The sequence below is a fragment of the Mustelus asterias genome, chromosome 3 (assembly GCF_964213995.1).
Source record: "Mustelus asterias chromosome 3, sMusAst1.hap1.1, whole genome shotgun sequence".
NCBI lineage: Eukaryota > Metazoa > Chordata > Chondrichthyes > Carcharhiniformes > Triakidae > Mustelus > Mustelus asterias.
In genome coordinates this window covers 138,833,472-138,846,073 of record NC_135803.1, presented here as the reverse complement: position 1 = coordinate 138,846,073, position 12,602 = coordinate 138,833,472, and the positions used below count along the sequence as shown (strand labels likewise).

The 12,602-nt window shown below is 49.0% G+C and overlaps 1 protein-coding gene across 2 annotated transcripts in view; it reads left to right on the top strand.

Annotated features, from left to right (window-relative positions):
- atp2b2 (ATPase plasma membrane Ca2+ transporting 2) overlaps positions 1–12,602 on the top strand; it is a 396,677-nt gene that overhangs the window by 326,753 nt on the left and 57,322 nt on the right. For both annotated transcript variants that reach the window (XM_078209746.1, XM_078209745.1), the window contains exon 17: positions 11,431–11,622. In XM_078209746.1, coding sequence (XP_078065872.1) covers positions 11,431–11,622 — 192 coding nt within the window. The remainder of the gene's footprint in view (positions 1–11,430; positions 11,623–12,602) is intronic.

Here is a 12,602-nt window from a genome sequence, read left to right as displayed (position 1 = left end):
TATCCCATCTGATTCAGAAGGAGGTGAGAACAACTGGATTAGAAGCATCCAAAAATAACTTACAGTTTAAAAATATTTCACTCATCTGACCTGGCATTTAAAAAGAGAACCTAAAGTGTTATTGTTCTTTGAAGCTGGTGTTGTAAAGTCAAAACGGATATGTTAAGAGAGTTATTTTTTGCCCGGAGATGTCGTGTTGATCCTTCCTTTCCCCATGACAGGTAGCAGTTTGTCCCATTGCAGAAGCCGAAGGAATTGCAGGTCCCAGGGTCCTAGTGCTAAAAAACTTCAGTTACATCTCCCAGTTCAGTGAGTTTACTCAGCTGTTCCATACTGAAGGAGTCGCAGGTTCCGTCTCCAGTTTGTGCTGTCTCAGGCTGATATGAGCTGGGGTGCCAGTGGCCGGATTGTGACAATTGGTCCCTGTGCACTTTGGTTTAGAAGGTAAAAATCATGCGGGAGGAGGGGGGAATGAATGACTTTTAGTGACTCCTGCGAGGTTACTTGGTACCCATGGGTGCCGCACCCCAGCAAAGGGTCATCCCCTTCAAGAAAAGGAGAAAGTTGGATTTCAAAGAAAATGAAACCTCAGATACAAAAGTATTCCAACCACAGAATCCCTACGGTGCAGAAAGAGGCCATTTGGCCCATCGAGTCTGCACCGATAACAATCCCACCCAAGCCCTATCCCCACATATTTACCTGACTAATCCCCGTATTTACCTGACTAATCCCCCCTGACATTAAGGGGCCATTTATCGTGGCATCTTTGGACTGTGGGAGAAAACCAGAGCACCTAGAGGAAACTCACGCAGACATGGGGAGAACGTGCAAAGTCCGCACAGTTACCCAAGGCCAAAATTGAACGCGGGTCCCTGGCGTTGTTGAGGCAGCAGGGCTAACCACTGTGCCACCGTGCAGCCCAGAGATCCATGGAGCTAAATCATTGTGGTAGATTTGTTGCTTTCACTGACTATACTATTGTGCATTCATAAACTATCTTATAGAAGCAAAACATCTTGTGGTACGATTTCTGCAGTGTTGCTGGTCCAGCATCCTAAACATGCCATTATACTGCTTTAGATCAAAATGCATTAAAGCTGAATATTTAAATAATAGCATGATAGACAACAAGATCAAGTCCACAAATCTGCTTGTTAATTAGAAAGCTCCAAACAGTATGTGCACACAATCCTTTCACTCAGCTTCACTTTCCCTTGGTCCATGGTATATAGAAGGTCAAATGTTGTAATTGCTGGGGTTCAGAGAAACCCACGTTCAATAGGGAGAGAAGTTAGTCTGAAGGAAATGGGCGGAAGAGATGTGAAAAGGAAGCAGTGGTCCCTGATTTGATACACTTGTATTCCTGTTTGATATCTGTAGTTGCATGCACAGATTTATAAATAGCTTGCGTATGTGAAGTTATTTAAGATCAAAACATTGCTCCTTGGGCACAGCAGCAAGATTTGAGAATTGAACTCTTATCTGTAGTCAGTTAGCTAATCTCAGCCAAAATGCCAAAAGTGCTGCACAAAGCGAGGTTTGCTAGAGAGGGGGTACAAGCCAGTGAGTTCTGCTAGAAATACATTTGTTTGGGTGTTAAATGTTGATGGGATGGGGCTTGACTAAAATGACCCTCCCTCTAGCCCCCTCCACCCCCACCCCACTTGAGCCAAATTCACATCTGCTACGCACACACACTTCTGCCATGAATTGCACCGGTCGCCATCTTGGTTTGGCCAGTACTGCTCACGCAGTGAATATCTGGCGAAGGAATGGTGCAACGTTGGCAGGGTCAATCAGTTTGCAACACTGGTCTCAGTGATCCAGCCAATGACCTGCTTAACCTCTCACACCTGAGCATGCATTAAGGAGCAGGGTGGACCCATCCCCCCACCCCACTCCCAATCCCCACTGGGTGCTATTTAAAGGGATTATCCACTACCTAAGGTTAGTTTGCTGGTTGATTTCTTCTGCCTGTTGCTTTATTTCTACAAGTGTTAGATGTTTTCCATAGTTATTTGAAATTGCAAAGGTCTATAGGGAATGGTGTGGCAGGTGGTGAAGGACTTTTTCTTGACTTCAAAGTTTCTGCGCCAACTGTCTCTCCCAAGCAGGAATGCAGTGGTAGGTATACCCCTCGGAATGTTGCATTACTAGGAGAATGAGCAGAGGGCATGCAAAGCAGGACAAGCTGCTAGAAGAGGGAGGAGGAGGAGTGGGGAAAGAGTTCTCAGCAGGAGGCCATCTCTATCCAGGATGTTCAGAGAAAAATGACTCCAGCTGAATCTCAGCAAGGAATAATGTATAAGATGTTGGTACTTCAATAAAGACACCCTGTCAGAAATCTGCCACCTGCTGGCACAGTTGAAGAAGGGCAAGGATTGCATTGGCATTGGCTATGAAAGTGATGGAGGCAATGACCTTTTCTGCATATGAACGGTTCTAGGCTGGAGTTGGAGACATATACCAGAATTTTACCGCCTCACCTACCTGAAGCTCGCAAGATCCCGTCCGAAGTCAACGGTGCGAGCCTCTCCCTCCCCGATTTTGGGACGGGTGTAGCGGTAAAATTCTGGCCATAGAATCAACAGTGCAGAAGGAGGCCATTTGGCCCATCGAGCCTGCACCCACAACAATCCCACCCAGGTCCTATCTCCACAGCCCCACATATTTATCCTCCTAATCACCCTGACAGTAAGGGACAATTTAGCATGGCCAATCAACCTAACCCGCACATCTTTAGACTGTGGGAGGAAACCGGAGCACACGAAGGAAACCCACGCAGACATGGGGAGAATGTACAAACTCCACATAGACAGTCATCGGAATTGAGCCCAGGTCCCTGGCGCTGTGAGGCAGCAGTGCTAACCACTGTGCCACCCGCCATAGTCAACACGTTGCAGTTTTCTATCTACTGCTGCAGGTTGGGAGTGAGCATGAGGCTTTGGGAGGATTGTGGGTTTTCTGATGGTACACAGTGCCACTGACTGCATCACTCTGCAGATGCTGCCCTTTCCCACAACTGGAGGGTTTATGCCCCCTCAATGTCATCGATAGGCAATGAATCATGTGGGCCTACACGCTGTACCCTGGCAGCAGCCTTCAAACTGTGGCAGTTTGCTGTGCCAGAAACATTATGGTCACCATGGTAACCAATGGCGATTGGCTGGTGAGGACCATTCATTGAAGACTCTAGTGTACGACCCATCCACTCATAGGCAGCATGCAAAAACCATCCTGCCACACACAATCTAACAGGGCAGGTCGCTGAAACGATGTTTCCACTGCCTGGACAGCTCTGGAGGAGCCCTGCAGTACTGGATGGGATTGGGATCCGGACTTCTTATGGCATTCCCATTGCTGTCACTCCCCTGGAGGGACAGCCATTGCCACCAGCTACAGGGTGAGCAGTTCCGGGGCATTGTAAAGGGGATAAGGGAGAAGATGGAAGGCTCGAGTAGACTGGACGGGCTGTCCTGGAAGAACTAACTCAGATTCAATTCCAGTAACTTCAACCCCAAAAGCTGCCCCTGCCCTTGCACACCCATCATTTCCTCATTCCCCCCCCCAACTCCCACCCCCACCCCTCACTCCACCCCTCCCCTACTCCCACCCCTCCCCCTCACTCCCCACCCCCCTCCTCCCCCCCTCCCCCACCCCCCTTCCCCCCTACCCCCCTCCCCCTCACTCCTACCCTTCCCCCCACTCCCCACCCATCCCCCTCACTCCCCACCCTCCCTCACTCCCACCCCTCCCCTCCCCTCACTCCCCATCCCTCCCTCACTCCCCACCCCTCCCTCACTCCCCACCCCTCCCCACTCCCCACACTCTCCCCCTCTGTCCCCACCCCTCTCCCTCACTCCCACCCCTACCGCTCACTCCCCCACACCTCCCTCACTCCCCACCCCCTCCCCCTCTCTCCCCACCCCTCCCCCTCACTCCCCACCTCTCCCTCACTCCTCACCCCTCCACTCACTCCCCACACTCTCCCCCTCTGTCCCCACCCCCTCCCCTTTCTCCCCACCCCTCCCCCTCACTCCCCACCCCTCCCCTCACTCCCCTCCCCCTCTCTCCCCACCCCTCCCCCTCACTCCCCACCCCTCCCCTCACTCCCCACCCCCTCCCCCTCACTCCCCACCCCCTCACTCCCCACCCCTCCCCTCACTCCCCACCCCTCCCCCTCACTCCCCATCCCCTCCCTCTCTCTCCCCACCCCTCCCCCTCACTCCCCACCCCTCCCCCTCACTCCCCACCCCCTCCCCTCACTCCCCACCTCCTCCCCTCACTCCCCACCTCCTCCCCTCACTCCCCACCCCCTCCCCCTCACTCCCCACCCCTCCCCCTCACTCCCCACCCCCTCACTCCCCACCCCCTCCCCCTCACTCCCCACACCCCCCCTCACTCCCCACCTCCTCCCCTCACTCCCCACCCTCTCCCCCTCACTCCCCACCCCCTCCCCCTCACTCCCCACCCCCTACCCCTCACTCCCACCCCCTCCCCTCACTCCCCACCCCTCCCCCTCTCTCCCCACCCCCTCCCTTCACTCCCCACCCCCTCCCCCTCACTACCCACCCCTCCCCTCACTCCCCACCCCCTCACTCCCCACCCCTCCCCTCACTCCCCACCCCCACCCCTCACTCCCCACCCCCTCCCCCTCACTCTGTCACTGACCATCACAGCACCTGCTCGGTCACAATGCAAAAAATCAAAGCCACCAGAAAATAAATAAGTCAAACCAAAGTTAGAAACGAAGTCATATTGAATACAAAGCGAACCTAATTGCACTTGTACATTCCCTCATTGCCAGTTTCCCACCTGTCCGAATGCTGCCCAAGGGGCTGCTGTGGTAGGTGGAAGGCGGCTGGCTCTTTCAGGAGGACATGGCGGACGGCCTTGAGGAATGAACTCAAACAGCTCTGGGCCGAGAGGAGATGGCTGCAGGCTGCACCATCTTGGCATTGGCAGCAGCAGCGTGTGAGCCTGGCTGACAGTCAACGGCAAGGGCACTGGCAGAGTGACACAGCGGGAGGCCGAATGCTGTCACCCTGAGCCAGGCTAGCAGCATTCTGCTCCAGAGTCACTGCCATTAACCCCAGCGGACTCTCAGTAATCTTACTCATCCATCGGCGGACAGATTGCAGCACTGCTGTGAGACCCTGCAAGCTCCCTTGAACACTGTAATCCACAGCCATGATGACAGCAGCCTGAGCTTCCATGACAGCAGGCTGACCTGACATGACCTCAGTGCAGCATTCGGGGATTGTGAGTCGGCTGTTTGTGCTACAATGGAAGTTGGGATGTCGCACATCAGACGCTGCACTGTGGTCGAGTCCACAAGTGTGTGATGGGCGCTAGTCAGCACCTACACACTGGAAAGGATGGGCCCCAGGCTCAGTGTAAAACGATGTGCCAAGTTACTGCTCGAAAGCTTTGTGCTCTTTGACATTGACCACAGGCCTTCTGGGAGGCTTCGCAATGCGCCACGCATTCCATTGTCCCCACCCCTGGGGGAAGCACTGGCTTAGTGGTATTATCACCAGACTATGCATCCAGAAACTCAGCTAATGTTCTGGGGACCCGGGTTCAAATCCCTCCATGGCAGATGGTGGAATTTGAATTCAATTTTTAAAAATCTGGAATTAGGAATCTACTGATGACCATGAAACCATTGTCAATTGTTGGAAAAACCATCTGGTTCACTAATGTCCTTTAGAGAAGGAAATCTGCTGTCCTTCCCTGGTCTGGCCTGCATGGGTCTGGGTGGGATTGTAGGCAGTACAGACTCGATGGGCCAAATGGCCTCCTTCTGCACCGCAGGGATTCTATGATTGTACATGTGACTCCAGAGCCACAGCAATGTGGTTGACTCTCAACTGCCCTCTGAACAAGGGCAACTATGGATGGACAATAAATGCTGGCCAGTCAATGGCGTCCATGAATAAATAAATAAAACCCATCAGAGATTCTCAGTAGGCTGCTGCATTGAAGCGTTCCTCAGAGTCCTCCACAGTGGAACCCGTGTGCCACTTTGTTCTTGGACAAGTTGGCGCCTGTGCTATCCTTGCCTCCATGCCTGGCTTGCAACATATCCGTGCCCCATATCTCACCATGTGCTTGTACCCCATCCTCTCGGATACATGCACTGTCAATGTCTGAGCTAGTGGCTGAGTGTGAAATTGAGCGACGGGTGCATCGGAACATGACGCGAGGAGGCTAATTCTGTTTCTCTTTTCACAGATGCTGCCAGATCTGCTGAGTTTTTGTAGCACTTTCTGTTTTTAACCCCCTGTAAGAAATGCAACCCAGCTGTACTCTTCCCATTTCCGTCAGTGGGTACAGGTCGATCACACATGGGAATCCCCGTGCCCATTTTGAGGGGTTAGCCTCCCATTGTCTAAGCTCATGTATGTAGAATGGTCATTGGGTGAGATATGGAGGCCTACTTGCTCCAACAAAACCACACTCCAGCATTTGTTGCCACCTTTTATTCGAGAGTAGTCATAGAATCCTACAGTGCAGAAGGAGGCCATTCAGTCCACTGAGTCTGCATCAACCACAATCCCACCCAGGCCCTATCCCCATAACCCCAGGCATTTACCCCAGCTAGTCCCCCTGACACTAAGGGGCAATTTAGTATGGCCATTTCACCTAACCCTCACATTTTTGGACTGTGGGAGGAAACCAGAGCACCCGGAGGAAACCCACGCAGACACGGGGAGAATGCGCAGACTCCACACAGACAGTGACCCAAACTGGGAATCGAACCCGGGTCGCTGGCGCTGTGAGGCAGCAGTGCTAACCACTGTGCCACCGTGATGTAACCGAGAGATTTGCGGACGTTGATGCTACAGCAGTGGCTCAGTGGCATGGGCAGAGCTTTAGAGCATGTAATATTTAAGAAATGATTGAGAGAAGAATGTTGTTTTACAAAATGACTTCTTTCTTCAAGACTTAAGATATGAATTTTCTGGTGCCACTTTAGTAGTTATTTAATATCTTTGTGCTTTGTTCACCAATTCTCCAAAAGTCTCATTATCAGCAGCAATGTTGGTTTAATCAGTCAAAGCAAGGCAAAAAATATTGCTTAAAGCAAACTGAATGGTCAGCAGGATTCAAAACCGACTCTCCATCATCATCTTTTCAATAATCATAGAAACCCTACAGTACAGAAAGAGGCCATTCAGCCCATCGGGTCTGCACCAACCACAATCCCACCCAGGCCCTACCCCCATATCCCTACATATTTACCCACTAATCCCTCTAACCTACGCATCGCAGGACACTAAGGGCAATTTTTAACATGGCCAATCAACCTAACCCGCACATCTTTGGACTGTGGGAGGAAACCGGAGCACCCGGAGGAAACCCATGCAGACACGAGGAGAATGTGCAAACTCCACACAGACAGTGACCCAAGCCGGGAATTGAACCCAGGTCCCTGGAGCTGTAAAGCAGCAGTGCTAACCACTGTGCTACCGTGCCGCCCCCACAGTGTCTAAGAGAATTTCAGAAATCCTGTCATCATTCTTGAAGAAAAGCATAGGCCGGGATTTTCCAGCTGCGCTCAGCCCAAAACCGGAAAGTCCCGCTCGAGGCCAATGGACCTTTGCATGGTCCCCCCCCACACCCGCCCCACCCCCTCCACACCGCCCCCCCCACCGCCCGCACTTTGATTCTCGTGGCGGGACAGGACGGGACGGGAAAACTCCCCCCGGTACTGTTTTGAATTTCAACATCTTACTGGTGAAAAAGTTCCAGCAGGCCATGTTAGGTACTACCTGTTGCTATTAGCAACCAATTTGTCTATTCTCAACTCTTAGCCTAATTATTCACCTTCACACCCTCCCCAGTGGGGTGGCTGGTCTCTGCAAATCTGTATGGAATATCACTGTGTAAGTGGAAATAAGCAACCTTAAAGCCTTCTTCTGCCACACATCACCATTTAATAAGATGTGAGCACCCTCTAGTGATTGGTGTTTAACTGTATGGAGCTCTTCACCACAATGCTGTGCTCGATCCTTATGTTTTGTATTCAGCCCATCGAGAGGTACCAATGCAGGCAGAGCATTTTCCATTTTCTACTCATTCAAGTAATGTATGGGGCAAATGGAGGTAAAGTTTCCTTTATTGTACCTCATCAATGTGCCTTAACTTCAACCTCGGAAGAATATCCCTTTTGAACTGCATACACAGTTCAACTATCACCCAGTAGAGAGTGATAACTTTTAACAAGAGGCGGGATTTTCCGGTCACGCTCACCCCAAGACCAGAATATCCTGCCCAAGGTCAACAGACCTTTGCATGCCCCTCGCCCCCCCTGCTGGCTACAATTCCCGTGGCGGGTGGGATGGGAAAATTCCGCCCATGAGATTTGAATTGCCAAAGGGACAGACAACAAGATTTCATGTTTCAAGACTATGACTGTAACAAACAAACTAAAAGCAGCATCGACTAAACATTATTTCATAGGCAACCAATGCACTAAGCTACAGAAAAGATACCCCTTAGTCACTTGTTAACACAACCTATGCTGTGTTTGTGCATGCTCTCAGCAGAGTTGTCCAAATCACTCCTGGCATTTCAGCAGGCCGTTATCCCTACCAGGTCATCCTGTGACCTTTCAAACAAAGTCCTCCTCACTCAACCTTTTGAACATAATTGAATACTCCACTACCCAGCTGCAAAGTCCACTTTGACCTCCAAAAGTTTCACCTGTTCCACCATCTTTTTTCTGAATAAAAACCCTGCTCTTATAAGTATCCTGCTTCTATTCCTGTAGCTATTCTGCTGTGCACACAGAGCAGCATCTCTCTCTCTCGCTCTCTCTCTAGGGCCACTGATTTTGCAAGTTTAGCAGCAGTAAGGTCAGATACATTTTCCTTTGCGTTCAGATGTTAAAACTGACACCTGACCTTCAATAAGGCTTGACCTGGGTCCCCTGTTCTCATGGCAACCAGAACACACGGGCTTATCACAGGTCAGAGCTCGTGAGATAAAATGAATCATTTTCAGGATGGGAAACTGTCCCTATTTCTAATGTTCTTTGTTCTTTATAAATTAATAAGGATGAGCGAAATGTCTTTCCGAATGGAGCAGGTTCTTTCCCTGTAGATTTATTTCTGAGAGAAAGTTCTGTCTTGAGCAGGAAATGATGATTGATGTTGAGGAGACTGGACATTTCTTTGCTGGATGACTAGACAGGAAGTCAGACCTGAATGAGAGAGAAGATTCTCAGAAATAGTCAGTTTACCGAGAGGGAAGTTAAGATGGATGTTGGTATCGACCTAAATTGTGATATCAGAAGGACAAATAACACATTTAAAAGAAGCACAATTTGGACATTATGGACGGGATTTTCCGGTCGTGTCTACCCCGAGATTGGAAATTCTCAACCAAGGTCAATGGACCACCAAACTTTGTATCCCGCCCGCTACGATTCCCATGGCGAGCTGGACGGGAACATTTTCCCCCATAAATCATAAATGCTAATGGAGTTGAATTTCAGAAATCCTGTCATCATTTCAAAGGTTCTCGAAGAAAAGCATAGGCCGGGATTTTCCAGCTGCGCTTGGCCCAAAACCGGAAAGTCCCGCTCGAGGTCAATGGACCTTTGCATGATCCACCCCCCCCCCCCCCCCCACACCACCCCCCCTCCCCCCCCGCCCCCCCCCCCACTGCCCGCTTCGATTCCCGTGGCGGGACAGGACGGGAAAACTCCCCGAACAAAGCTAAAGCATTACTTTATTTTGTTTCTTTACCCAAAATACCATCAGAATCTTCAAAGGATTAATCGTAAAATATATTGTTTCAAGATCATAAATTATTTGGGATTGTTTCTTGTCTCTCTAATGTACAGCAGTTTCGTCGTACACCATCAGTTTATATTGATGATATTACAAAACCAGACATGATGTAACACTTATACTGTAAGTTACTACCCAACTCAAAAGATCTATCACTTGAATTGCCATAACATACGAGACTATGGGTCAAGTGCTGGGAAGTGAGGTTAGAATAGATAGGTGCTTGGCGGCCAGCATGGACACAATGGGCCAAAGGGCCTCTTTCCTTGCTATAAAACTCTCTGACACTGGATACAGGATTTTCCAGCTGCACTCACCCCAAGACCGGAAAATCCCGCCCGAGGTCAACGGACCTTTTTATGGTCCGTGTCCCACCTGCTCCGATTCCCATGATGGGCGGGATGGGAAAATTCTGCCCTATGACGCTATAATGGCTCAAAGCTTCCAGTCTCTATATCGTCGGGAGACTGGACGTACGGCGGAAGATGCGAGTCAGGATCCTGACGTGCGGAGGTACATTGGGAAAAGACTGGAATGTTCAAACTTCCGATGAGCAATTCCCTTACATCCCAAGATCCTCCTCAAAATCTTGGACTCTGAGTTGGAAACCTTGGGCTGTCCTGTGGGACTTGCCTGGATAGTTACCCAGGAAATGTCAGACAGATTAAAACCTGCTCTAACCCCTGGGTACGTGCACATACCCAACCCTCTCCCCCCTCCTCCCAACAACCCCCGGTCCTACCTGACTGACTCCACAACCTCACCCAACTACCCACTTCACCCACCTAGCATTGCTGCTGTTTGGAGAATTCAGGCTAATGGTATTTTAAGGATATGGATCTTATGAATGCCTAGTTTTTATTTTATATCAAAGCCGTTACCATGGGGATTGTTTTGAGCAAAGACAGGAGAATATGTTCACATGAAAGTCCCTCAACTCAGCCTTCATCTGTAAAGAACACTTTCAAAAAAACTTGATTGTAGCTGACTTGGGTTTCCAAAGTTTTGTGAATGCAGATTTCGGTAAGTCAAATTCGTCAGCCAAATCGCTGGTGAGTTCACAGCATAAAAATAGACATCATTCGGCACAAACGCATTCCAGATTTAGTTGCAATCCAGAGCTGTTGCAAGAATGGCTGCTATCAGTTCAATATCCCTTCGGTACATTTGGAGATGTTTTTCTGAGATTTGAATTAAGACACATTCTCTTGAAGACAAGATTTCCTTAAAAACACGTTAACATCGGCCCTCCCTGCCCTAACAGTGGTTGAGAAAAGTGCTTAATTCCCAAATATTGACAATGCCTTATTAATGAACATCATCCAATTAATGGTTTTACTCAGAGTCTGGTTGTTATAATAACTTAATTAATATCTAATAACAATTAATTATAATAACTTAATATCTAATAACTATTAATTATAATAACTTAATATCTAATAACTATTAATTATGATAACTCTGGTTATCATAACAATGAGTATCATTTGTTCACAATGGTTTTAAAAAATATTAATTTTGGAATCGCGTTGACTTGTTTTTGTTTTCTTTCTCCTGAAGCTGTTAAATCAAGAGATTTGCTCTCACCAGTGGTGCTGGTTAACTGTTAATTCCTGTATTATAGGGCATTGCTGGCACTGACGTAGCGAAGGAAGCCTCCGACATTATCTTGACCGATGATAATTTCAGCAGCATCGTGAAGGCTGTCATGTGGGGCCGCAACGTTTATGACAGCATCTCCAAGTTTCTACAGTTCCAGCTGACAGTCAACGTAGTCGCTGTCATAGTTGCGTTCACTGGAGCGTGTATCACCCAGGTGAGAGGGTTTAATTCCTGTTGTACGCACCCTGAAAGCACATCCCAGGGCCCGTGATCGAAAGGATGTGCATCAGGCATTATTCTGTCGCAGAATTCAGCCAAGGCTTTTGGGCACTGTGTTCTGTGGTTGTAAGCTGTCCCGTGAAGAGGTGGAGAGGCTTGTATGGCTGAACAATAGCTGTTTATTAACAACATGTAATGATATCCACATACATAGGATACAGTACTGACTCGATGCTATCCTCATGCCAATTTCTACCAGAGCCATTACACTCTAATACTCTAATATAACTGCCTACATCGTAATGTTAGTCGTGCTGTTCCCCCAGTCCATATTTAACCCTTAAAGTCCCAATACCACATCACTCCCCCAAAGCTTTACCCAGATATATTTACAATAATATTTACATGGTACCGCTTCTCCCTCCCAAGTCTCTGACTTTAGAGATTCAGGTAGTCTGGAGGCCTTACTATGCTTCCAGATCTTGATCTTTTCAAGTCTGGAGGAGTGGTCATCTCCATTGCTTTGACTGTGTTGCTCTGGAGTTGAAGTTGCAGTGCTTGATGTTTCAATTATTGTGTTTCTCCATTGTTTCCACTCAACTGTTTGATAGGAGGTTTGCCACGGGGAGTGAGGAGAAAACCTCTCCTGTTCAATCTGATTGTGCCTCCTGAGGAATGTGGCAAGTAAGATCATCGTTAATCTTCATCGCTCAGGACAATGACAACTGCTCATGGTCACTGATCCAAACCTTCTCACCTCTGCTTAACCTGGGCAGGTTTCCAGTGCAGTACCCCCTATTGTAAGTGGAAGCTTGTTGCTGTCTATAGGACTGTTCTTGGTCCTGAACCTTCAGATAGTCCTTGACTTGCAACCCTGAGATTCATTCTTTCAGCAGCGTGGGAAGTTGAGTGAAAAATCTACTGCCCATTAGCAGCTCCAATAGAGCTAATCCATGTTGTAGTGGATCCACGTGT